The sequence below is a fragment of the Lethenteron reissneri genome, chromosome 61 (assembly GCF_015708825.2).
Source record: "Lethenteron reissneri isolate LAM-NWPU_2019-01 chromosome 61, ASM1570882v1, whole genome shotgun sequence".
Lineage (NCBI taxonomy): Eukaryota > Metazoa > Chordata > Hyperoartia > Petromyzontiformes > Petromyzontidae > Lethenteron > Lethenteron reissneri.
Window position 1 is genome coordinate 9,880,929 of NC_083839.1, and position 27,844 is coordinate 9,908,772.

At 47.8% G+C, this 27,844-nt stretch overlaps 1 protein-coding gene and 1 long non-coding RNA gene across 4 annotated transcripts; one reads left to right on the top strand and one right to left on the bottom strand.

The window, feature by feature from the left end:
* The first annotated feature begins 1,462 nt into the window (after positions 1-1,462).
* On the top strand, positions 1,463-21,307 carry LOC133358314 (uncharacterized). 2 transcript variants are annotated; one of them, XM_061576568.1, is made up of 7 exons: positions 1,463-1,680; positions 3,491-3,817; positions 4,563-4,827; positions 6,997-7,115; positions 12,389-12,698; positions 13,697-13,854; positions 14,379-21,307. In XM_061576568.1, the coding sequence occupies exons 2-7, from the start codon at positions 3,665-3,667 to the stop codon at positions 14,505-14,507; spliced, it is 1,134 nt and encodes a 377-aa protein (XP_061432552.1). In that variant the 5' UTR covers positions 1,463-1,680; positions 3,491-3,664; the 3' UTR covers positions 14,508-21,307. The 2 variants fall into 2 exon arrangements, with proteins under 2 accessions (XP_061432552.1, XP_061432553.1); XM_061576569.1 differs by having other exon boundaries at positions 3,495-3,817.
* Positions 12,670-22,137, bottom strand: LOC133358315 (uncharacterized). Of its 2 annotated transcripts, none has more exons than XR_009757046.1 (3): positions 21,826-22,137; positions 19,858-20,025; positions 12,670-12,783 (listed from the first exon to the last, which is right to left on the bottom strand). It is a non-coding gene; the product is annotated as an uncharacterized LOC133358315 (long non-coding RNA). The 2 variants fall into 2 exon arrangements; XR_009757047.1 differs by lacking the exon at positions 12,670-12,783 and adding an exon at positions 13,870-14,045.
* Between the last annotated feature and the right edge of the window lie 5,707 nt (positions 22,138-27,844).

The following is a 27,844-nucleotide window of genomic DNA, read 5'->3' on the forward strand; positions in this document are numbered from 1 at the left end:
AAGCCCTACGGCTCCACGTGGTGAGCCCATGTCCATCCTAAGTGTATAGGAGCTTTAGATTTTAATAATACAAAGAAAATCCACTCTGCTCTCAGAGATTGCACCCGGGACTTTTATTATCGAAAGCTCCCCTTCAGCCGCCTCCACTACAGCAATTACAACAGATCAGGGGCTCTGCGGAGCAAGCTGACATGCTTTTTTCCTCCAGCCCACGTGGAAAAGTGTCTGTGCCGGATCCACGCCTCATTTACTATCGCTGGGAAGGTAATGATGATGACGATAATGATGTTGTCATGGCTGGGGAGAGGCTCCAAAAGGGAAGATATATACACGCCCTCTGTGGGCTCTCACGCACATAGCATCATCGAGGCCACAATAACTCCCTGTGCATTTGGCCTTAAGTTAATTTTTGCACAGGTGAAACGCATTTCGAAGGAGACCTGGTTACACCATAGACACCTGATTAAAGCAACAACAAAAACATGAAAACAATTAGAAACTACACGTGGCCAAAGTATTGGGTGAAAAAGAGCGCCGAGGTCAATCACATTGTAAAAAAAAGAAAACGTTATGAGCCCAGACCAAATATTTAGCTTGCCAGTACATTTGTTCAGGTGGCCAACTGACAGTGAATTCTGTTACCCATTTGAAATGAGTGGGTTATCAAGTGTAACATAAATCGGTACTACACCGCATTCCAGCGTCGTGAGCTTAAAGAAACTGAACAGGTGGTCTCTGGTTTACGACGGTCCACATTTACGACGTTAAATGCCAACAGGATCTACTTACGACGCCCTTCCGACACGACTCCGAACGCATCGTTTCCGATGTGAACTTGGCACCGAGTTGTTATTCAAAGTATTTTTTTAATTTTCTGTTTGCACTTAGTCACATTCACTTTAAGATGTTTTTTGTTAATGTTTTTGTATGTTGCGGTTGCACCCGATTCAAGAGCCGAATGGCTCACAGGGCTATACCTAATAAATTAACTTGAACTTTTGGGTGTTTACCTATTAAACCCTGTTGAATATGGCCCATAAAAGTAAAAAAACCACGCATCGGCAAGTGATTTTTCTACGATGGTAATGTAGGGTCATATTTACGACGGCGCGGTTTACAGGAACGCCGTGGTGTCGTAAACGCGGGGACCGCCTATTATACGAATAGAATCGATGTCCCAAAATCGTGACAATGGACTTAGCGATGGAATCGCTAACTCGGGCGCTTGCCTCCTCGTAGACGAGTCAGAATCTTTACATGTTTTATCCCGGAGGAGTCCGATTAACTACGAAGCTCTTGTTAGTGTTGAAGACGTCCCAGCCGGGCTCAACTCGCGATGTGAACCGGATGCGAGGCCGCGCGGCCATCTTGTTAGGGGGCTGTGACGTCACCAATGGTGACGTCACAGCCCCTCCTCCCCAAGCAAGATGGCGGCGCCAACGCCGGCGCGCCGTGACGTCACGGCCTGCTTCGGTCGCCCACGGAGGCGGCGGCGGCAGGAGCGGCCGGAGCGGCCGTTTCGAAGGCGACGGTGGAGAGACCCGCACCCCCCGCGCCGGGCGCCGAGAGAGAATTTCCGAGGGCGACATGATGAGGCCCGATCGCGTCGCTCGTTGCCAGCTCTCGACTCGACATGGGACGCCTTGAGGCGGGACGCGGCGAGCGCTCTGCTGCCGGCAGGTGAGGCTCGCGCGGGCCGGCGCGTGAGTGGGTGAGCAGGCCTCGTGAGTGGGTGAGTGGGTGAGCAGGCCTCGTGAGTGGGTGAGTGGGTGAGCAGGCCTCGTGAGTGGGTGAGTGGGTGAGCAGGCCTCGTGAGTGGGTGAAGTGGGGAGCAGGCCTCGTGAGTGGTGAGTGGGTGAGCAGGCCTCGTGAGTGGGTGAGTGGTGTGAGCAGGCCTCGTGAGTGGGTGAGCAGGCCTCGTGAGTGGGTGAGTGGGTGAGCAGGCCTCGTGAGGGGTGAGTGGGTGAGCAGGCCTCGTGAGTGGGTGAGTGGGTGAGCAGGCCTAGTGAGTGGGTGAAGTGGTGAGCAGGCCTAGTGAGTGGGTGAGTGGGTGAGCAGGCCTCGTGAGTGGGTGAGTGGGTGAGCAGGCCTAGTGAGTGGTTGTGAGTAGGCCTAGTGAGTGGGTGAGCAGGCCTCGTGAGTGGGTGAGTGGGGTGAGCAGGCCTAGTGAGTGGGTGAGTGGCGTGAGCAGGCCTAGTGAGTGGATGAGTGGGTGAGCAGGCCTCGTGAGTGGGTGAGCAGGCCTCGTGAGTGGGTGAGCAGGCCTAGTGAGTGGGTGAGTAGGCCTAGTGAGTGGGTGAGTGGGTGAGCAGGCCTCGTGAGTGGGTGAGCAGGCCTAGTGAGTGGGTGAGTGGGTGAGCAGGCCTAGTGAGTGGATGAGTGGGTGAGCAGGCCTAGTGAGTGGGTGAGTGGGTGAGCAGGCCTCGTGAGTGGGTGAGTGGGTGAGCAGGCCTCGTGAGTGGGTGAGTGGGTGAGCAGGCCTCGTGAGTGGGTGAGCAGGCCTAGTGAGTGGGTGAGTAGGCCTAGTGAGTGGGTGAGTGGGTGAGCAGGCCTCGTGAGTGGGTGAGTGGGTGAGCAGGCCTCGTGAGTGGGTGAGTGGGTGAGCAGGCCTCGTGAGTGGGTGAGTGGGTGAGCAGGCCTAGTGAGTAGGTGAGTGGGTGAGCAGGCCTCGTGAGTGGGTGAGCAGCCCTAGTGAGTGGGTGAGCAGGCCTAGTGAGTGGGTGAGTGGGTGAGCAGGCCTCGTGAGTGGGTGAGTGGGTGAGCAGGCCTCGTGAGTGGGTGAGTGGGTGAGCAGGCCTCGTGAGTGGGTGAGTGGGTGAGCAGGCCTAGTGAGTAGGTGAGTGGGTGAGCAGGCCTCGTGAGTGGGTGAGCAGGCCTCGTGAGTGGGTGAGCAGGCCTAGTGAGTGGGTGAGCAGGCCTAGTGAGTGGGTGAGTGGGTGTAGGCGGGTGGGTGATCGTGTGAGTGAGTGGGGGAGTGTTCACCGAATTAGATTCCCTCGAGTCGTTCGGCGCGGCCGGCGGAATCGCGCATTGCGATTGGCCGAGGCGCTGCAGCCACCGCTCGCGCGCGACCTTAGCCAATGGGAGGCGAGCGAGTGGACTCGAGTGGACCAATGGCGTGCGAGGCGCGCCTATCCGCAGTGGGGAATGTAGCCGCGCCGCTGACAGCTGCTGTCACAGCACCAGCCTTGGCGTCCCAGCAGTGGATAGAACGTGGCCGCGACTCCTGATTACTGTAATTAAAACACGCACTTTGCATTGTTGCCGCAAGAGTTGTCTTGGTGTGATCTGGGACTGTTTTGGTTGTTTTTTGCTGCTTTGTCCAAGCTGGCATTTGGTGTTGAAAAATCGGCAGCAATTGATGTGCTTCTTCAATTTGTACTTATATTCTTGATAGATTTTTTAAAAATGTAATTTGTAGTGACTTGCTTAGCTTTCCTATTCTTTACACTTCTCTCGGCTTGTTTTTTTTGCATTGTAACTTTCTCAGCCAGCCCCTGCTGGGACACCCTGTGCAACAGAGCTTCATAGCTCATCGGATTCGTCCAGTCGAAATCAAGGCTCCGACTGGAGACGCTCCACGGATGAGGAACGGTGCTTGAACCGCGTGGCGCGCACAACTTGTGGCCGTGGGGGGTTTCAGGAATCCCATCGCGATCCGAGTATGGCCACCAAGAAGAAGCCGCGCACTCGATACCGACAGCCCGTGTACTGGTCGGCCGACGAGTCGAGAGCCATCATCGCGATCATATCCGACCTCGGCGTCGTGGCGGAACTGGACAAAAAGAGGCAGCGAAACTTCGCCATCTTCGAGCAGGCAAGCGGAGGGGTGGGGGGGAATGTTTAACAACAACATCAAAATAAAAGTGGCATCTTAAGTTCGGCTTTTGGCTGGCCATCGAACAAAGTCACTGCATCGTTGCGCTTTCAGATGCTCTTCTGCGGCCGTCTGGAACGCTCTTCCGTTATTAGGAAGCCACTGGAGCTATGCACTTTTAAATCATCTAGATTATAACAAATATTTCTAGAACTGTTTTTTTTTTGTTTAGTTTGTCCTTCCCCCGCACCTCCGAATAGCACGGTTAGCTACATATGGTGTGAAAGAAGCTCAACATAAAAACGTACACCTCAGAGTCTCAGGACTTTTTTTCAGGAGGGTCCTGCCAGATTATAGCAGCAGGGGGCGATGCTGCTGCTCTGTGTGTGATCCCACGTGAGTCGCTCGCATGTTAAATTTCAGCATCAGGATGCTTGGCCAATACCGTTAACATTGTACGTTAACGTTAGCTATGGAGGGAACCTGGAGAAATTCCACGCAGAACAGGAGGAGCACGTACAAAACTCCACACAGAGAAGGTGTTGGGAATCAAACCCTGGGCCTTGTTGCTGTGAGGCTCAAGCGTGAACTACTGGCACGTGCCACCCCACTGCCTGCACGAAATACGCCACTCGTGAAGATATCAATTATTTTTAGCGTTCAACGTGCATTACAACCCCTCACGCGGCGGATGATGATGCGTTCTGTGTCATCGTTTTTTTGTTTGTTTTGGGGGCGAGGCCAGGTGCGGCAGCTGCTGTCGGCGCGCGGCATCTACCGCACCATCCCGCAGGTGCGCGAGAAGTGGAAGAAGCTCAAGGAGAAGTTCCTGGCGGCTAAGGCGAGGGCGTTGGGGAGCCCCGAGGGGCTGCCCACGTTCCCCTACATGGCCGAGATGGAGGAGCTGCTGGGCTCACGGAGGGGGCCCTCCGACCCACGGCCCCACGAGCTGCTGCGTCCCTTCTCTCCATTGGCGGCGCGCGGGGACCACAGCTTCCACGACGACGCCGGTAAAGCACGGACTTTTTTTGTGACTCTTTTAACGAGAGTTCACGGTTATGGTGGCTCGGCTACGCAAAGTTGTTCTCCCCTCCCTGAAAGCTTCGTTCGTATATTCGTTCGTATGTTGAGACTTCGTACGTGGGGGTCATCCCTCGATTTTACGAGCGTTCGGTTTTACGGAATTTTGCGTTCACGCAGTCGACAAATTGTGGACACTGAGACCTCCTTTACCAGTGGTAAAATATAGTAGTAGGTTTTTACCCTTTAAACTGGTACAAAACTGACACCTTTATACAAGGCATCATGTTTGCAATAACCACAACACATGTAGTCAAAATGCAAACAAAAAGATTGGTGTGGACCAATCAACTTCAAGGACAGTGCATATTATTATCATCAGAGTTGTTTCTTTTTGTTTGCATTTTGACTACTTGTGTTGTGGTTATTGCAAACATGATGCCTTGTATAAAGGTGTCAGTTTTGTACCAGTTTGAAGGGTATAAACCTACTACTAAATTGTGGACACTTTTCGATGAACGAAATCAGATTTTCCACGTGAACGAAATTTCACTCCGGCCCCACGCACCGTGAGATCATGAAATGAGAAACCACTAGGGAAAGCTGCGTCGTCACCCATCCACGACAGTGTCACGGTGTCCCTGTAGTGGCAGCAGCAATCCAACATGCAGCAGGATCTTTTGGAGAGTTCCCTGAAAAGGATAATAATTTTGTATTTATTTATTATTCAATCGTTTTAATATTTATGCTCTTATTTTTGTATTGTGAAAAGTGATATAGGTGGTGTACATTTTAGGTGAGGAGTATAGTTGGAATGCCTGTCCAAAACATCTCTAATTTTTTGTGTTAAATTGATGAGAAAAGCCATTCCGATTTATAAATGTAATTTTATGCCTGTTTTTTGTTACTTTTCGCCGCTTCTTGCAGAGGTCATTAGTTCAAATCTAACTGGTGACCTTGGTTAATACTGCAGTGTGTGGATTAACCGTAAAATATAATGCTGTTTACTTCACAGTGGAGGTTAACTCTCCTGTGATGTCATTTGAAGTAGAGTAGGCCATTGTGTGCCGGCGAAACGGTACAGATTTTAACAAAATTAACGTGCATCTTACTCAATTGCGATTAGATAGCAACATCATTTCCATATGTAGTGTGAAACTACTGCCTTGGTGATAGCTGTGCTTTATAAGAAGGGTGCAATTACTAAATATACTCTTATTAGTCACAATTTTCATGCATCAATTTATTATTTGTGAATGGATTTATCTCTTTTTCCAGGTAACCCATGCTTCACTGAAATAAGTGAAAATAAATTCCACAGTTTTTTTTGTGCACCTAAGAGCTTGGATTTATAACGAATATGACTCCTGACCTCAAACCCAGGATCTCAGGGATTCCGCTCACTCTTCTGGTGCGTTCCCTATCGTACAAGAAGTTCAACATACATACAGTCCGTTCTTCTATAACGTGTGTTGTTTTCATGACAGAAATTAGATACATAACATGATGAATGTATTAGGGAACGCATATTTTTTTACGCGGATGCGAATTGAATATAACGCGATTGAGTGAACAGAACTACATCGCGCTAGTAGGAATAAGCGGTTGTGCGGCTGTCTCGGCGTAGCATCACACAAGGCATTGGGATGCTGCTGGATGCTTCTAAATGCTACCCACACGCCTCAGTCTTTGGTCAGCCTGCATTACCCACCTCGCGTATTATCGCGGACTGTGCTTTATTATGACGCGATTTTTCCATAACGCGGACTTCTTCAGGAATGTAACTACTTACTACCACCGCATTATAGGAGAACGGACTGTACGTACGTACAAGAAGAAGAGCCGCTTCCACGCACACCCAAAACATCACCGGGCAACCGTCAGTCACTGGACAAGTCGCACCACTCGACAATTGCAAAAAATGAGTGCGAGGCATTAGCGCTCTACGGGCGCTCCCCAACGCATTCCTGAAAACCTATTGTTGTAAATCAGATCGTCATAAACCAGGACCCTGTTTTCCCATTGACAGTGTTCTTCAGGAACGCAACTACCACTGCGTTAAAAGGATAACGGACTGTAACATACATTGTTATCGCTTGTTGAGTCAGGCAACCACCTCATGTTATTCTTTTGATCTTTTATGATTTTTTTTACTTGAGATTTCGGGGTGACTCCGGGCCCGTCGGGGTCACAGTTGGACTGCTCGACGCGCTCGGCCCAGCACCAAGAGTCGTCCTACATCGAGACGGATGAGGAGGAGTCCGAGGATGATTCTGAGGTACGTTGTGCACATTGTAAAAAAATCCACGACTGTACAAGTCTATGTGTGTATGTTCAACTATTTCCCAATGTACTTAGCCAACCGTACTAATCAGAGGTTTGGGGGGGAAGGACAACAAACTATGGGTCTCTATGCGAGTCTATCTATGTGTGAGTATGTATGTATGTACGTTGAACTTCTTTCACACTATACCTAGCCAATTATGCTCAGCGGAGGTTTGGCAGGGAAGGACAAGAAACGATGGGTCTCTATGTGAGTCTATGGGTCTCTGTGTGAGTCTATGTATGTACGTTGAACTTGTTTCGCACCGTACATAGCCAACCGTGCTCATCAGAGGTTCGGGGGAATGGACAACAAACTATGGGTCTCTATGTGAGTCTATGTATGCACGCTGAACTTATTTCGCACCGTACGTAGCCAACCATGCTAATCGGAGGTTCGGGAGGAAGGACAAAAAAGTAAATGCAACAAGCAGTTATATATAAATTAGTTATCACCTGGACACCACGTTGAAAACCAAAAAACATAACTTGCACTCGCAAAAAAGTGGTCCAAAAAGATCTCCAAAATCCTGATTAAACACAAGATCCAGGTCCGATTCAACACAGTACATAAAATCCGTGATCTGGTCCCGTCTGTTAAAGATGTGGTTCCAGACATACAGTACCCTGGCGTCTACAAACTAAGTTGCCTCTGTGGTAGCAGTTACATTGGAGAAACCAAACGACATGTCTCGGACCGCATCCGTGAACATAAGGCAGACCTGAAACACGGTAGGACAAACACCTCAGCCGTGGCAGATCACTGTTACAACTCAGTGGGCTCACATGATATTGACTTCTCCAAGACAGAGGTTCTCTGCAAGCCATCTGGCTATCATGAGAGATTCGTTCATGAGGCGATCCACATATACAAACACAGAGACAATTTCAACCGAGAAGATGGATTCTGGCTTAGCAATCATTGGAAGGACGTAATAAACCATTTCGGATCTTAACTGATTGTGTTCACGTTTACGGTGACTTTCAGACCGCGTTCCACTCACTGGCATGGTGCAGTGTGCAGAGTAATGTATGGTGTCGTAATTGTATAGTAAACATATAGCAGTGTGATACACATTAGGGTGGGTAGAATAATACATAGTGTTATATTAAAATGGATAAGGCATCAACTGCAGCAGCAGCAGCAAGTGCAGCAGCAGCAGTAACAGCAGCAGCAGCAACTGCAGCAGCAGCAGCAACTGCAGCAGCAGCAGAAACTGCAGCAGCAGCAACTGCAGCAGCAGCAGTAACTGCAGCTCCCTTTGATGCTGTTAATCCTGCATAATGCACATGCATATGCAGTACTAATCACATTCCTGCATTTCCCATAAATATGCTAAATTCCTTTTGATATGCAAATTCCTTTGTCAATGCGCCCAGCTTATATATATGCTCCAAGCTCGTGTGCTGTTTCATTCAGACTCTGTCGCCTCGACGGACCTGGTTTTCACCTGAGGACGGCTGCTTGCGTTGTGGCCGAAACGTCGTGAGAATTGTTTTATTATGTTTTATTTTTATTATTTTATTACTTCCCTTCTACGTGACTTTACCGAAAGAACCAAGAAGATGAATCCCTGCAGTCACGAAAGCTTTAAATCGAAATCCATGCCTTAGTTCATAGGGATGAACTTGTAAATGCACCACTAGATTACACATTTCTGCTAACATGCAATCCAATTCCACAGAACCATGCTTGTTAACAATCGGCTTGTATATGGTGAACATGTCCAGTCCTGCCCAGTCACACAGTTTTCAACAACTGGTACACTGTGTGTCTGAAGACTTCATGCCGAGACAATTTCACAGACTGAGACAATATACTAGCGCTGTATTGTCAGACAAATATGTCCCATATAACCTTTAATCAGTTGTTGGGGGAAATGCTGTTAGCAAGCACCTATGAAGGCCGTCACGGTACACGAGGAGGTGGGTGGCCAGCAACACGCCCGGCTGCCTTTGTCTCCCGAGTGGCGATGTTTACACCGCACCAGCATACTCATTTGAGGCCGAGTCGACCAAGGGGGAGGGCCAGAAAACTGGTTCAGATATTTCGTCACTGGTGGTGGCCGTAAGCGCGAATCGAACTCGGGTCGCCGGGTTTGTAGCGCAGCGTAGGCTAACCGCCACACTACATGGGCAGTGGCAAGGGGGAGCACACTAGGGGATGAATAACACTTCAGCCCTGACTCAAAATCACTTTGCACAGAGAAGTAGAAGCCCATTGGCTTAATTTTAACAGTAAAAACGTGAGTTGAAGCTTTCGTGACTGGAGGAATTGCTCTTTGGTTCTTTTGGTAAAGTCACGTAGAAAGAAAATAAATTAAATAATAGAATACGACGTTTCGATTGCAACACAAGTAATCGTCATCAGGTAGAAAACAAACTTAGTGAACTTAGAAATACAATGCAATCCAACACAGAGAGTCGGCTAACACAACAGTCAGCATCTTGCCTGGTTGATTACGAAAGAACCAGAGAGTAAAAACGTGTTTTATTGAGACTGCAATAAACGTTCTAGAAATACGTAGTACCAGGGGAGTCAGACCAGGTGACACGCCTTCCACCAGATTTATTCGTAGCAGCATGAGAGAGGATATTTTCTGACAATTGGATTGGAGACAAAGCCATAAATATTCGTGCAGAAAACAATGGCTAGATTGGATGTCATGTTGAGATCATGATTTTAACGTGTAGTGCTGTAAATGTTACCTCAGGATAAATGAGAGCCAAAAGCAAAGGTCGTGTACAACTAATTTGTATAAACAATCAGAGGCATCTGTCAGAAGGGGCAAAATTTGAAATCGCGGTATAATGTGTACCTCGGACAAATACTTAAGGCAGACCGGAATCATCGAAATTAAGAGGCAGACATGAGATAGGTTGGAGTTGTGTGTTTTTCGGAAAAGCTAAACGTGATAATGAAAAGGAATATTCCGATGTGCCTAAAGAAGCAAGTTTGTAATTGGTGTGTACTGCCTGCTAGGAAATGGGGACCGTAAACATGGTCATTCACAAACAAAATGGGACAAAAATGTAAAAGTGTGCAACAAGGCATGAAGAGATGCAAGCTTAGAGAAATAGGAGCATGTTGATTACAGAAGACGTACATTGCCGAGAAAAAGTTTGTGAACCCCTTAGGATTTTCACATATTTTACATATTTCAAACTTAAAATGTTATTAGATTTTAATCTAAGTCCTAATCTCCATATATATGCAACAAACTTGAAATTTGCCATGTGGGTACTTACCAGACTGTACACCATGCAAAAATTATTAAAATACACTTGTGTGTTTTTTTTGGGCAGGGAGCTCAATAATGTATATATTTTTTGCACGGCAAGTGAGCTGTGACGTCAAATCTGTCATGTGACCCGCGCATGTGAAAGCGTAACGCATTGTAGTGTCGTTGTTAGCACGCCGCGCTACGAACCCAGCGACCCGAGTTCCATTCCCGCTCACGCCCACCACCGGTGACGACTATTTGAATCGGTCCTGGGCCTCCCCTAGGTCGACTCAGCCTCAAACGAGTAACTGGTGTGGTGTGTGAACATCGTCACTGGGGAGACAAAGGCGGCCAGGTGTGGTGCATCCAAGTCCTGGGCAAAGCCGGGTAGTAAAGCTAGTAATATAATAAAGATAACCTGATTAAACAAATGACACAAAACATGATACTCATTCAACGTTTATTTAACCTCAAATGATTCTGCATTCAATAACGACGTGTGAAAAAGTATAGTATGTGAACCTTTAGATTCAATAACTGGTGACACCCCTTGGGCAGCAATGGCTGCAACTAAGCGTTTTTTGGAACCGTTGGTCAGTCTCTCACATCGGATTTGAGAAATTTTGGCCCATTCCTCCTTACAGAACTCCTTCAACTCGGTGACATTTGAGGGTTACCTTGCATGGACAGCTCCCTTCAGGTTCTGCCACGACAATTCGATGGGGTTTAGGTCCGGACTTTGACTAGGCCATTGTAAAATGCTAAATTTCTTCTTCTGCAGCTATTCTTTTGTAGATCTACTTTTATGTTTAGGATGATTGTCTTGCTGAAAGACCCACTTTTGGTTCAGCTTCAGCTCACAAAGGGGATGGCCTGACATTCTCCTCTAGAATCTTCTGATACAATGAAGAATTCATGGTTGTGTCAATGATGGCAAGCCATACAGGTCTTGAGGCAGCAAAGCAGCCCCAAACCATCACATTCCCACTACCATGCTTGACGGTTAGGATGAGGTTCTTCTGTTCTAAAACAGTGTTTGCTTTTCACCAAACAGAATGTTTCTCTAGGCCAAAACGTTCTACCTTTGACTCGTCTGTCCAGATAAATTGTTCCAGAAGTCTTATTGATCATCTTTGTGCTCTTTGGTGAACTTCAGATGGGCAGCAATGTTTATTTTGGAGAGTAGTGGTTTTCTCTTGGCTATCCATCCATGAACACAATTCTTCAGTTGAGTCATGAACATTCACATTAGCCGAGGCGAGAGTGGCCTGCAGATCATTGGATGTTTCTCTGGGGTTCTTTGTGATTCCTTGATGATTTTCCGATTTGTTCTTGGAGAGATTTTGGAACGAAGACTGCTCCAGGCTAGAGTGACTGTGATCTTGAACTTTCTCAATTTGTAGACAATCGGTCTGACAGTGGATTGGTCCAGCCCGAAATGCTTAGAAATAGTTTTGTAACCCTTTCTGGACTGATGAGCATCAATAACTCTTTTTTTCTGAAGTCCTTAGAGATTTATTTTGATCGTGGCATGGCTTGTTTCCACACACACCTGTATGGTGAAGACCAAACTCACAAAGTTCCTGATCTTTATATAGGGTTGTGCATCCCAAACTCACCCTTGAAGATCTACCTAATTATTTAAACACCTGATTTTAATTATCTTAATTGAGCAAATGAAACCAGGGGCTCACTTACTTTTTCACATACCCTGAACCTTAGTTACTCATTGTTTGTTGAATTCATCCATCATTTTGTTTCATAAGATATGGAATTGGTTAATATAAACTCCATTGGATATTTAAGAAAATACCTGTTTAGGTTCAAGAAGGCTATCATGGTAAAACAATGGAATTCCCATAATTATCATTGGGATTAACGAACGTTCTCAACATTGCATGTTAAATGACATAATTGCAACTCTTAACAAAGCGTTCTTGAGCAGGGCCCTTAGCTAGTAGGAAGAGACGAGATGGCTGATGTGGGGGCTATCCCTACCACACAGGTAGATGACTTTGAGGAGGAGGAGGAGGAAGAGGAGGATGAAGAGGAGGAGGAGGAGGAAGAGGAGGAGGGCTACTCAGAGCTGGAGGATGACGGTCAGCCCGTTGTGAACACGGTGGATCCGGAGTGGGCCGACGTGGCCCCTGCGAACGACGGCAGTGGTGGCGGCGGAGGTGGTGGCAGCTGGGACGCGCGGCCACCATCGCCCTTCTCCTCTCCCTCCTCCTCGTTGCTGCTGCACCGCTCGCGCAAGTCGGCAGAGGGAGGCGGCGCTCACCGGTTCCGAGACCGGCTCCCCCACCCACCACGGGGTGAGCGCCGTTCCCGCCTCTTCCGTCGCAACCTCTTGTAGCGCCGCGCTCCTTACAACGCCGGTTCCTCACGGCGCCCTTTGTCCTGGAGGAAAATCCCCACACGTTTTAAAATTCCTGCGCGGGATACCATGCGGCACACTAATCTCTGAGCCGCTCCCCCAACCCATGAGAGTGGCGTACACTCATCGGGGTTGTCGGTGGTAGCTAGGAGATGTTAATTGCCTTGCCTGGTGTGCAGGAGGTCGTGGGTTCGATCTCGAGCCTGACGTCTGCTGTATATTTGGAGTTTGCTTTTCTCTCTCTCTCTGCTTGCATAGATTTTTTTCCCGCGTCCTCCGGTTTATCCGGCCGCATTTAGAATCAACATCAGGCGTTTATAGTATTTGGTTGCTATACATTTCCACGTGATGATAAGCCACTTAGTTAAGCTATCACGTGTGACCCCGTCATTTCTGAAAAAAAATTACATAGCTCAGTGGGCCTTACCTGGAAAAAAAATTAGTTTATAATAAGTTTTACTCTTAGTTTTAGTTTTTTCGCTTGTAGTCTGTACGTATGTATGTGTGTTGAACTTATTTCAAGCCATAATAGCTCCAAGTCTTCCTCCTCAAAGTCACAATTCTGACTATCCACTGATGAGGCTGGTTATTATAAATTATAAATACTCGAATTGTAAATGTTGAGGGTTGTTTACTCTGAACTCGTAACTAATTGGCACGTTGTTTTACGTGACAAAACCTTACTAATTGGGCTGTGTCGCGTGGTGGCGGGATTAACGACACATTTATATTTACCCCATCTCGCCCAAAAAAAACCTCTCGTGGATAATATTGGTCGCGAAAGCCTACTACGTGTTAAACCACCATACGTAGTCAACCGTACTAATTGGAAGTGCGGGGGGAAGGGGACATCTCTGTTGCAAAGCCTCGTTACGCTCGACAGCCCCGTGTCCCGAGGCGAGGAGGTTAACTCATCCCGCCGCTCGTCCCCCGCAGGTCAGTTCCCGCAGGTGCGCTGGGAGGATCTCTCCGCCGATGGCCGCATGATCCTGCTCTGTCACCAGGAGACGATGCGCTTCCTGCGGAGGGAGGCGCGGCGGAACGAGCGCGAGCGCCAACGGAGCCAGCGCCGTCGTACACGCGTGGCTCAGCAGGTGAAGGAAGGTGGGGGAGGGCACCCCGGATGTGACTTTTTGTGCAATCGTGGGGTAGTGTGACTCGTCCAAAGTGACCGATGGTTGCCCGGCGATGTTTTGGGTGTGCGTGGGAGCCGCTCCTCTTGTACGTACGTACAGTCCGTTCTCCTATAATGCAGTATAGTTGCGTTCCTCAAGAACACCACGTTCTGTAAAAATCACGTTACAATAAATGATATATAATATAGAGGCTAAAGCAGACTGAACAAAGACTAAGGCGCGTGGGTAGCATCTAGAAGTATCCAGCAGCATCCTAACGCCTTGTGCGATGCCAAGCCGAGGCAGGACACGACCGCTTATTCCTACTCACGTGACGTAGTTTCATTCGATCGAGTTGTACATCCAATAAGCATATGCATTACGCAAAAAACGTGTTCCCTAATACATTCCATCGCGTTATATCCAATCCACGATATGAAAACTTAAGCCGCTACAGGAGAATTAACTGTTTCGCTAAACCCCTGTCGCCACCGTTGCCGCAGGTGGTGGACGCGTTTGCCAACGCCCTCTCCTCGCTCGCCTCATCGCTGCTGGACCCAGCCAAGAGGGACCCGGACTCCGTGGAGTCGCGCGCTCCGCCTGACCGGCCCTCCAATGGCATCGTCCGGTAGCCGTCATCAGGGCCCAAGCCTCAGTCCTCCCTGCCAAGTGAATTATTGCCAGGGCCGGATTGCGAGCCGGATGATTGCGAGTAGTCCCCTCGGATTCGCTTCGACTCGTCGTGGACTGCTGCAGGGCCAAGCTAGGGCAAGGCTTTGCGTGCAGTCCATGTGCCTGGGACACGCCTGACGATCCCTGTGACTCGGACGCGCCTGACGCTCCCGTCCCGTGGGATGTTACCCAATTTGGCGATTCCACCTACGTTTCGGCACACACCCTTGTTGGAGTGGTCATGGTGCCCCCCCTACTTTCAGGTGCGTGAGCGCTATCTGGATGTGCTTCTGCGGCCGTCTGGAACGCCTCTTCCTTCCGACATGAGGAAGCCACTGGAGCTATGCACTTTTAAATCATCTAGATTGATAAACTAATTTCTTTTAGAACTAGATTTTTGTGTTTAGTATGTTGTCCTTTCCCCCGCACCTACGTTTGGCTACGTACGGTGCAAAATAACTTGAACATACAACGTACATACAACATACATACATACATGCGAGCCACCGTTTAAACTCACGTCACGTCGGCACACGCCACGGTTACACGCGTGTTTTCCCTTCACATGAGTCAGCTGCTGCAGAGACACGGGGAGGAGCACGGCAAAAATACTCGGCGCTCGCAGGTCACCAGCCATGCAGGAGATGGCTTGTCAGACCCCAGCAGAATCGCATCGATCATTTACTTCTACATATCAGCATAAACCATTTCCCATCCCGATGACGTACGCATACATAAGTGTACATTTTCGGAACGGGACCGAGAGAAAAACTAAAATAAAGTAACTTTATCGACAGCGAGGCTCCCACAAGGCCACGGTGGGAGGGGTGCGTGGCACAGTTTGGCCGTCGTATCGCTATGGTTCTCTGCGGTGAGTAACAACGTCTTTACAAATCAACGGTGTTACTACAACTCTCTAAATAAAATTAACGCTGAATCACTCGCGCGTTCCGACATTCAGCGGTGAACGGAACCCCACCTACCCTGCAAGCTTGCAGTGCATCTCGGAACAGGAAAGGGTTAAGAGAGAATCTTTGCTCTGTTCGGAACTGAATTGTTCCAGTATTACTTTTTTATATTGTAAATGACAAGACGTTATTACAGATAAAGTATTTGTATATCTGTAGAGTAGGTTGACTTGGTGATAAAGGGTGTGATGGCAAGGCCAACATTAATCGTTCGCAGCCAGCATAGAAAGAAATGAAGGACAAAGCACATACATTACATTTCAGGCATGGATTCCTTGTAATTTTAAGGTCTTTGATTTTTTTTAATTTATTATTTATTTCGTAATACTTTTTTTGCTATTTTCCTGCCTTTGTTATTTTTTCAGAATCATATTCTCTCTTTTTGTACTTACATTTTTCACGAGTTATATTTATGAGTTTTCATTCGAGAGAGACATGTGATGTAGAAATATTTGATGAGATATCGTTTTCTCCACGTTTTTTGGTCGAGCCATTTTTAAACACCTACATGCCCATTTAAAACGTGTCTGAAAATGTAAAGATTAAAAGCGTGAAGATTCGGTAACACCCCGATTTACGTCTGCCGCCTTGTTATGTTGGTTTAGCAAATTGGCTTTGCTGGTTAAACAAGCAGAGTAAGAGGCGCGCCTCGCACGACACGCAACACGCGTTGCTGAAAGACGCCACCTAAGACGAATCGCGCTGTACGAAGCCTAATCCTCATAGACATTGTACATGTTATGGGGGTGTGCCTTACTGAAGAAAAATTTAGGATAATTTCATTATTTTAGGCCTGGATACATACAAAATACGTATAAATGTAATACTGAATAATAACTTTATCACCACCGCTACCCGATGAACGTCACCTCAACCCCCAAACATTTAACGTCGCTGACGGCATCGTCCGTCCCGTATCCATCGCCTCTCGGCCTTTGCCACCACCACCCACTACGACTACTACCCCTGTTAATCACTTTGATTTATGCCGTTTAGATATTAGTCGTCGCGCCTTTCAGGAACGCATCCTCTCCCGACGTGAACCAGAGGGGTATCGCTGTATTTGTTCTTGTTCTGCCTGGTGGATAACGTACGGTTTCATTGCAGCTCATTCCCATGTCCTGGGACCTGTCAATTATGGCCGCACCATGCCGTGGTTCCCCATCGTTAGCCAAGCCCTTGAATGAATCCACCGCACGGAAGTTGCGAATTCAGCTGGCAATGTCGTGGTCACGCTACCTGCACTCGCGTTCATTGCGAGCTTCGTGGCTCACTAGAACCATCGTGCTCCGCCAGCCTTCCGCTAAAATGCCTCCTCGTGAAAAACAACAACCCGCCACCGCCTTCGGTGATGCTCCTGTGAACCGTTCCTTCCACGTGCCCCTACATTTCTTTCGTGTGCGCGGCCATTCGTGCGTTTACAATTGTTTTACATTTTTCGTTGAAAGTGTCTTAATTTTTTTAAGAGCTGCACTCGCGAATAGATTTGCCGTTTTTGAACTCGCCCGTGCCATATGTTTGGCGGCGGCAGAGTTTACGGTCGAAGGTGCCACGCAAACGGGGAATGCGCTTCTTCGCAGCTATTGCTGCAGGCCATCCGCAAGCGAAAGCCATTCACACCGAAGTCCTTTGGCTCGGCTCCAGCCAAGGGAATGGAGCTTTCTCAACGTCCGCTGAAACGTCATGCACATTGCAGTCGCTAATTCCATTGCTAATTCCATCCTGTGTTCCCTCTCACCAACGCACAAAGTGTCGTGCTTTGCATTGACCGCAGCTTTCAAAATTTGGCCTCGATCTTCGGGATGAGGTCCATGGTGCTCTAATTTCCATTTTCTAGATGTCCCCTCCCGCCACCCCTTCCTCCATTATCCCGGTTTCTTGATTGCCCGAAGGCCAAATTCTGTGTTCTCGTCCGTAACAACTCTGCCAATATTGGACCACAACAAGCGTGCATGTGTTAGCGAGCTGTCGATTAACCGTTAAATCGCTTACAAAATGAGCCGTGGGTTGCAGCAGCTTTGGTATTTGAGCAGTTTCAAAATGTTAAGTACACACATCTACAGTTTTGGTTAAAATTGCAGATGAAGATTTCGTTAAGGTTCCCAGCTAAATACAATGCCACAGCAGTAGTTGCTGTAAATCCATGTATTGTAATATGCACGTTAGTGTAACATACATGCACGTATGTGTGTGTCCATATACATTTACACAGAAGAATTTATATAACCGAATTATCTCTTTACGTACACACACATGCATCATCCTATGTGCCTAAATGTCGAATATTTCGTCTGCCCCTATTTACAACGCATAGTTTATACACAGACTTTGCACCATAGCGCATAGTAATGCATAATGCATATAGTATTTATGTCAATAGTTTTCTATGTATTTGCCTGTTAATAAGTTAAGTTTTGCTGTCATGTCTCTTTAAAGCATTGTTACTGCTTACATTTGTATTTTCTAATGGACATTAGCATACAGAATGTTCAAATATACTATTCTGAGGCAGTATTGCTGTTGACGTTGGCTTCAAGCCTTTTAAAATGCTGTGTTGATGTAACACATCGGTTAAGACAATAACGCTCGCTAGGTCAATGTGGAATATGTGAAACCAAACTGATGATTTTGGTGCGATAGGAATATATGAAGCCAGCATGATGGTGCAATGCTAGCGCTCGTGCCTCACAACAATGAGCAACTGGGTTTGATTCCCAACAGGGGCACTTTTCCACGTGGAGTTAAAACTAAAACAATTTTTTTTTAATTCACCAGGTACGAGCCCACTGAGCTGTATATCTCTTTTTCAGAAGCGACCTGGCTATCACAAATGATAGCTTAACGAAGTGGCTTATTATCATCATGTGGAAATGTATAGCAGCCAAATCCTTAAAACTCTTGTTTCTAAATGTGGAGGGAAAAACCGGAGGACCCGGACAAAATTCCACATGACCACAAGGAGAGAGACATATATACTCTAGATATACAGCAGGTGTCAGCTTCAGGATCAAACCCACGACCTGTCTACCAGGCGAGGTAGTTAACATCTAGCCACCATGGCGCCATTTTACTCTCCCTCTGTCCTGCATTGATTTCCTCCGGTCTTGAGGATCCACAGTGTCCTCCCAGAGCTGAAACCAAAATAAAATAAACTATTGAATCTATCCGGTATTGGCCAAACATCCCCAATCCTGAATAATTACTTGCAAGTATGACTCGATGGGGATTACATGCAGCAGCAACATTGCCCCGTTACTGTGGTAACTTGGCCAGGAACATCTTGAAAAAGAGCCTTGAGACTCGGTGAGACATTCCTAGGTAAACAAGCATAGTAACAACAATAATACTATAGTTTTTCCAGTTGAATTTTTTTTTGTCCACGACGACTGGGGGACCCAGGCTGTGCCAGGCCAGGGAGCGACGTTGAGGCCATGTGGTCTCCATCCCCTGCATCCTGCAGTCACAGGAGTGGGTGGTGCGATGTGACCTAAACCCCTTTTCCCATTCTGATGATGACTTAGGTGTACGTCATCGGTTTTCTACTAAAAATAAAGCGACTTTATCATTACCGAGGCTCTCAGAAGGCCACACAGGAGCGGGGCGTGTTGCACAGTTTTAGCGCCAGCTATTATAGAGAGGGGGCGGTCGTGTCGCTACAGTTCTCTGCGGTGAGTAACGTCTTAAAAAACTACGGGCACTACTACGCTTCTCTAAATAAAATGTACGCTGAACACGCTTCACACGTTCCTAGATTTGGCTGCGAGTGTGAACCTATTCTTAACTAACGAGCGTGTGCTTTAGAAGATGTTGATTTGGTCGTGGGTTATGTTAAGAAAATTGACGTCTTGGTATTTTCCCCGCACAGCAACTTGGGTGTTTTTAACACTTAGCCCTGACCGGCCGGGAAGCTAAGTAATGCACGTGAACGTGGCAGCGCTGTGCGCCCCTTTCTGGCTTGCCCCCGTGACGTCGCGGACCGGTAGCCACTCTTCCCCAGTGCCACGCGTGTACGGTTCAGCTTGGAGCGGAGAGCACGCTGGGGCGGGTGGTCCCCGGCTTTTGGGGTAAGCGGGAGACGTGCTGCCCGGCTAGCGCCGTGGGAATGGATGGCATTGTACGTATGTTGACCTGCTTACCAGGCGAGGTAGTTAACATCACACCAACACGGTACCCCAATTCAAGATGGTGCCCAGGGATGCACACCCAGGCTCTCTCGTTCCTCCTCAACCCACCGAGAGAACAGTCGTGACTTTGAGGTCCAATTTAATATTGGAACAATCTTGATATGTTATGTATGTTACTGTATGTTGAATGTATGTCTTTTGCCGCATGCGAAGCCGACCGTGCTAATCGCAGTATGCGTTCACCCCGTCCGTGATGCCCACACTACACCAGCACCATCTCGAAGCTCGTGGAAACTGAGCACGAGCCGGTTTATGGGGGCGGTGGGGTGGTGACACTCGCGCTGCCTCCTGGCAACGGTTCCTCCGGGCTGTCCTTCCTCCCATCGCTATAAACAAACAACACACACACGATATATATAACTGCTTGCCAAACCACGCCCAAATGCTAAAAAATGTTGCTGCAAATTAGTCAAATTTGCAGATTACGCACAGCAACAGCAGCGTCGCCCCCATACTGTGAACACTTTGGCAAGACCCTCAAGGAAAGAGCCTTGAGACTCGGTGAGGCTCTCCTGGTCAACAGAACAGAACACAGGTGCGCCTCGCATCGCGCGCGATGGAGTCGAATCGCGCTCAACAGCCTATTGTCCCGTTGACATGGTCCACGTGTGTGTGCGTTACCGAAGAAAAATTCAGTCTTCTATTTAATTATTTAGCCTTGGATATATACATTAATACGTATACATGTACTTAATAATAATAAATAATTCAGATGAAAACGAATACTACTTAGAAATTTTACCTAATAAAAGAGTAATTTCAGGACATCAAGGATTCTGTTGGCTGCTTGCAGCAGCGTGCACGTGATGCGGACAACCGGCGGCAGATCTACGACGGCTCGGCCTCGCCCGTGACACTGAGAGATGCGTAGCCCGAGTGCCAAGTACACCCCGACAACATGAATCGCGTTTCTGCGAATTCGCACTCTGGGGAGGCGCGCTGTCGTGCACAGTAGACCCTCGTTTCTCGCCATGAGGGATACGTTCTCGAGATGCTCGTGAACAGCAAATTCTCTCATCACTTTATCGCTCATCACTTTATCTCTCATCACTTTCTCTTAGTGCAGTCGTGTAGAGTCCCAGATGTGAATCGGGGATAGACAAGTTCGTGAATAACGAGGGAATACCATACCAGTATTTAACCGTTCTGTCCGTGTACCATGTATGTACGCGCACGATGAAACGCATATTTTTGTTTACACATTTCTTACGTAAAAATATATATATACGTGAGCAATCGTGAGGCAAGACTGAATTCAAAGCACAGCGGATCAGTATTAAAGTTTGGGGTTGAACTTGGCGTTTTTCTGTCGGTAGTTTGTACACAGCAGCAGGTGTAGCATGCACAATGTGTTGTCAATGGTCATATGTAAATCGCATATTTTAGGGTGCTCAATTAAAGCCACATTTTATAACTTCCTGCGAACTTTTATTACCCGCGTTTGTTATGGTGGTCAAATGGGTTGGCCACAGAATCGTCCTGAATAACTGAAGCATTAATTTAAAACCACTTTTGTGCTCCGTTCGTATACAGACATTGGAACTGGTGTGTTGTTCATTATGAAGAGGAAAGTAAGTTTAATACAGCATCTCTTTCTCTTGTTTTCAACCGTGTGTTGACTTATTTATTTAAAAAAGATGACAACAGAATGAAGATCCGGAACTGCCTTTTCAAATCCGCGGTAATCCAAGTCGGCCTGCATCTATTTTTCATTCCCGTCTTGCTTGTTTCATTGACCGTACACTATTGTCCATCTGCAATGAATCCAGTTTGCCACGTAAATCTAGCTGTCTGGTAGCAACTAATTAAGTGTGAACACCATTGCCAACAATAAATGTGTGCGCCATACTTAGCTTTAAGTGGTGGCGAGATGTTAACTATCTCGCCTGGTATGCAGGAGGTCGGGGTCCGATACTGACCCTGAGGCCTGTTTAGAGTTTGCATGTTCTCCCCGTGGTCGTGTTGATTTTTTTTTCCAGGTCCTCCTGTTTTTACTTCATTTAGAATCAACATGCGTTTAGAGTATTTGGCTGCCATAAATGTCCACGTGATAAGAAACTTTGTTGAGCTATAATTTGTGGCCAGGTCGCTTCTAAAAAAGAGCTACACAGCTCAGTGGGCCTTACCTGGTGAAATAAGAAAAAGTTTGTAGTTTAATTTTAAGTCACAGACTTGTAAGGTGGGAATACTGTCTCGTGTGGCTGTGCTTGTGGAGTGACTCAACTCTGAGACAGTAATAACTGGAGGAACTTTTTATTTAACAAGCACCATCGGGATAACACACACCCTACATGGGTGCACACTATTATTATTAAGACCTTCTATTGTCGGTGGCACTACTTAGTTCGAACAGTTGGTAGGCTGTCTAACAGTGCCCCGGGATGGTGAAGACGGAGACGACGACGAGGAGATGGTGACGACAATGAACTCAAGCAGCACAACGGGGATCCCACTTCCAGTAACAACCACGAGGTCCCGCACAGGGGCCCCTCTTATACTCCCAGCGTGGCCTTGCTCCGCCCCGGCCACGCCTCCTTTCTGGAACATACTAGCGGGTTCCCGGGGCTTCTCGATGGGCCCCTTCTGTGACCTTTCCCCTAGATGACTGCAGGAATTCATATTATTTGGTTCTTTTGGTAAAGTCACGTAGAAAAAAATTATAATAAAGCGAATAAAAATAATAAAAATTATATAAATAAAAACCACCACGTGATCGAAACTTTTTTTTTTATGTATTCACTATATTTATATTTGTCTATCTACGTGACTTTACTGAAAGAACAAATAATATTTCAAAAAATGTTAGCAAAATTTTAGGAAATCCGAGGTGCATTCGTTTTTTGGGCACCACCCGAGTGACTTTGCTTCGCAGAGCAGTGGGGACCACAATACAATAGCGCTGCAGCTCTCATCCCACCTCACTAAAAGGCCTTCGTGAAGGACTATAAGGGACACCCCCACCGGGACAGTCTTACTGCCTCTAGTCCCAACGCGGTGCCGCAAATTTAATAGTGAGACGTCCTCTATCTGCAGCCGTCTCCACTCAGCGTGTGTGAGGCCCAACGTACCGTCTCTAGGTGCAGCGACCTCGGCTGGTGCTGCGTCGCCTATCGCCGCAACCACCTGTGGTGATCCAGCCGCAGATGGCTTACACCTGCCAGCACCCATTGAACACGCACACTGCTCGCTCGGTGGCAGGCGAGACAGCGCATCTGCATTGCAGTGCCTCAAGCCCTTCCTATAGGTTACTGTAAACTGTAAAGGAATACTCCTGCAGTATTTCCAGCCAGCGAGAAAGCTGGCCGGATGGCTGGTCAACACGCAAGGAGTGTTTGAGGGCCGCGTGGTCTGTGCGCACAACAAAGTCCCTCCCGACACGTCGTGATTTAATTTATTTTATTTTTTACCTACGTGACTTTACCGAAAGATCCAAAGAGTATGGATCCCTGCAGTCACGAAAACTTTTAATCTAGATTAAACCGCCTCTACGGGGGGAGGGTTTTCACACAAACGTTAGAGCTTTTAAAAGACTCGAGACAAGAAGGCTCAACTAATCGAGTCGCTCACCTTCCTCAAGAGATGCCGCGATAACAAGGTAATACCGATCACATTTACACTCACATCTGCTGCTGTCACTTCTAACGCTAAACGGATCTTGTTTAAAGCCAGCCTATCACTAATCTCAGAGAGAATAAGATTGCTCCGATTTGAACTTGATCATTTGAACAAGACTCTTACAATCACACTTGAAATTAACAGATAAAATGTCCACTTCTGATTGGAACCATGTAGATAACATGACAGTCTTCTCTGCTAATTCAATGTCAACCAAATGTTGACATTGATAAGTTAACTTGATCGCAAAATCAACCTGTCAAAAAAGAAGCCAGGTACACACGTTAAAAATTTAGATGTTAACAAGATTGTCATCAATCAGAGTAACATTCCAATTTCCGACAGCCTAAAATCGGTACTAGCTAAAGGGTTGAATTTCGCAGTCACCCCTAAACATCCCAGTGGATATAATATCCCAGGTCGACGTAGCCCTCAAAGGCTTGGGACACATCCCGACAGACGTTGCTAGATCTGAAATTGCCACCACCCTTAAAAATGCTAAGAAACCCATTAGTAACATCAGCAAAGACGAGTGCTCTGAACTCGCAAATTTGAAAAAGAGAGATGACAGTCATCCTCTCGGCCGACAAGGACAATGCTACTGTCATCATGGATAAAACCACATAATAAAGGACTCCTTCACACACGATGTCACTCTCCGTTGATCCTTTATGTAGGTTCTTCTCCTCCGCACCCCGCTGGCCTCCTCCTCGGACCAGCGTCGTCTCTCACGCGCCCCACATGCTCCGCTAGCCGCTCCGCTAGCCACTCCGCTAGCCCCGTGCACTCCGCACGCTCCGCTAGCCACTCCGCTAGCCCCGTGCGCCTGGCTGACGGTGTCCCAAGCCCCATCAGCCACGTGGCTGATGGCGCGGCGGCCACCCAACGTGGTCCCGCCTCTTCACTCCATCGACTGGCCCTGATCTCTTCCGGGCTCCCTCCTATAACCTCTCTCCCATGTGACCCTGACTCCTCCCTCTCGGATCATCACATCCGGCCTTCCCATTTACGCTCGCATTACACATACAACAACAAAATCCAGGACGTTCTTAATGATGGCAGTCACACCAAAATCAACAAAGAGCCTGCTAACAGCCTGGCTACAAAAACCAACAATATCGTTACCAGTTAGACTTCTCTAATCGAACCAGTCAAATGGCTCTCCCTAAAACCTGCTGCTAGACCACCCAGATTCTATGGTTTTTTTAAGATCCATAAATAGGGCACTCCACTTTGGCCCAGCGTTTCCACTATCAACTCACCTCCCTCCAAACTGGCCCGTTTTCTGTCTGATACCTTGCTTCCATTCACTGGCAAGACTACCTCGGCAGTACATAACTCAGCTCACTTGGTCTCTCTAATCAAGGGCATTTCACTGTCCCCAGATTATTTTCTCGTCAGCTTCGATGTAGTTTCTCTGTTCACCAAAGTTCCTGTGCCTCACACCTTAAAAATAATTGAAGATTTAGTCCAACATTAACGGAATCCTGATGTTCCTACTCTGGTTAGGCACTGCCTTACTAACACTTACTTCACCTGGAATGGTACTTTCTACAAGCAAAATGAAGGTACCCCCATGGGTTCCCCCTTATTACCAGTGATAACGAATGTTTTCATGGAAAATTTTGAAACAGATGCCATCCAGACATCCACCCGACGTCGTTCCTTGTGGAAGATATATGTAGATGACACTTTTGTCATTTGGCCACATGGCCTGCCAGCATTGAACCAATTTCTCAACCACATTAATTCCATACACCCATCCATCAAATTGACCATGGAAGTGGAGAAGGATGGTAAGCTACCATTCCTGGATGTTATGTTTGAGAAGATACCTGATGGCTCGTCTACAGCAAAGCCACCTACACAGATTCCGATCTGAAACCTGATTCCCACCACCATCTGGCACAGAATAATTCCCTCATCAAAACACTACACCATAGGGCCCACTGCATTTCTGACCAACACCACCTAGCCAGTGAACTGGAACACGTACACCAGGCCCTCAAGATGAATGGGTACTCGGACCGCATTATTGGCAAAGCTGTTTCTCTAACCATGGAGAAACAACACCCTGAGACGTCAATCAAAACCATCACGTTACCATACATAGGCGTTACCAAAAATATTTCCAAAATCTTAAACAAACACAAGCTCCAGGTCCGATTCAGTACAGTACACAAAATCTGTGATCTAATCCCATCTGTGAAGGATGTCATTCCTGACATGCAATATCCTGGAGTCTACAAACTAAGTTGCACCTGTGGTAGGTGTTACATTGGGGAAACGAAACGACATATCTCGAACCGTGTTCGCGAGCACAAGTCAGATCTGAAACACGGCAGAACCAATACCTCCGACGTGGCTGGACCATTGCTATAACGCCGTGGGCTCTCATGATGTTGTTTCCGAGACCAAGGTACTCTGCAAACCTTCGGGCTACTATCAAAGGTTTGTTCATGAAGCCATCCAGATATATAAACAGACATAACTTCAACCGAGAAGATGGATACAAATTGAGCAATCATTGGAAGGATGTTATTAACCAGGTTAAACCTTACTGCTTTATGGTGTTGCCTTCATATCCACATCTCCAGTTTCTTTAGCCTCCCACTCCCAGCCCCGCTCACTTTTGCCTTGCTCGTTTCCCAATCCCTCTAGCAGCGCTCCACCCCCCCTCTCTATCTCTCCTCCCTGGCTCCTCCCCCCCTCTCACTTTTGCCTTGCTCTTTTCCTAATCCCTCTCGTAGCGCCCCACTCCCCCTACCCCACACCCCCCTCTCTAGCTCTCCTCCCTGGCTCCTCCCCCTCTCACTTTTGCCTTGCTCGTTTCCTAATCCCTCTAGCAGCGCTCCACACCCCCCTCTCTGTCTCTCCTCCGCTCCTCGCCCCCTCTCTTGCCTATATAGCCTCTTGTTACAGCAGCCCTTTTGCCCACTTCAGCAATTGTTTATTGCTGTGGTTGTCCCACCTGATGACGGACGCTTGTGTTGCGCCCGAAACGTCGTGATTTAATTTATTTTATACCTACGTGACTTTACCGAAAGAACCAAAGAGTATGGATCCCTGCAGTCAAGAAAACTTCTAATCTAGATCTTAACACCTGTTTTGTTGCCAGAAAAAAGGGGAAACACCTATTATCATGAAAGCATCTGTTTCCACAGATGGCGAGATGGCTTGAAGAAGGGGACAGGAACCAGGCCTTCATGTGACTTAACAGATTAATTCAATAAAATTAGAACAGACACACACATGTACACCGCACAAACAGCTGTTTCCACAGGCTGAGAGTGAAACCAAAGGAATTCCGGTCCTTTGTGAGAAGGCGAGCCGAGGTGGGAGAATTTCAGATATAAGTGTAATAATAGAGCGCCATCTACTGAATTATTGTGGGGGTTACATTACTTTTGCAGTCCACGGTTTATCCATAGTAGCCATTATATCTGGGGTAAAGGTGATTGGGCAGATCTACAGTAGCAGGGAAGCCTCTGGAACGTTCCCGAAGGTTCCAGGAGGGGCGTGGCCAGAGGCGGGGCTTAGTCTCCAGGGAGGGAATATAAGCCGGCGGTACAGCAACGTTCGGGGTCGGTGTTGTAAGATCAAGAGGAGCTCCCCGTAACTGCTGCCCCGCCATCTCCACCTGCCACGTAGCGGCTCGGCACGCCGCCAGCCAGCGGTGTATTAGCAAGTGGGGTGAGCGCCACGTGGCGCGAGGCAGCGCAGCCACGAGAGCGGGTCGACATCCGCTGAGAGAGAGAGGTGGCTGTACCAAAGATTTAGAAATAAAACACTTGAAGTTACTTACCGTGTCGGAGCCACTCATTACATAAGCAAGAACACACACAATTAGTGCTGCGAGGGGCAGGCTCCAGTGCATGGCCTCGAGATCAACCATGGGTGTCGTGTCTCGCAGAGAGAAGGGACCGATGTATTGGTAAGAGCCGAGTTCGGCATGGACCGACAGAGTATCGCTGTAAGTTTTATTCTACATCTACCCTTATGTTGAGTCGCTTGCTGAGTCGAGGACTGCGATAAGCTGTATTATGCTAAGCTAGAGTTGTGAGAAGCTAAAAAGGAGCTAATACAATTTACGAGTTTTGAGAGAGAGTGATCCAGCCAGCGACAGGCAGCTCAGAGCAGGAGCCCTCTTGGAAGAAGGGCGGAGAGCACGAAGCAGTGGAAAGAGCCTGAAGGAAGGGCGGGAGAGGCATCACGGAGAGAGCTGGCGCAGCCTGAAGTAAGGATGGAAGAGGCACCATTGGGTGCCCGCGCGAAGCTGGCAGCTGCACGCCAAGGTAAAAGAGCTTCCTCACAAGAGTGAACGGCGACCAGCAGACGAGCTGCGAGCACTGATGACGGCATCATCGCACAAACTCAACTACCAACCAGCAGTGGAGAGAGCTGGCACAGCCAAGAGGAAGAGTCTCGGCGCAGCCAATACACACACACGCTGTCCCAACGGCCCTGCTAGGAACCTGAGGTATTATCAGTACGAGGAACGCTGTACCGCGTAAACCGCCAATTCAACAA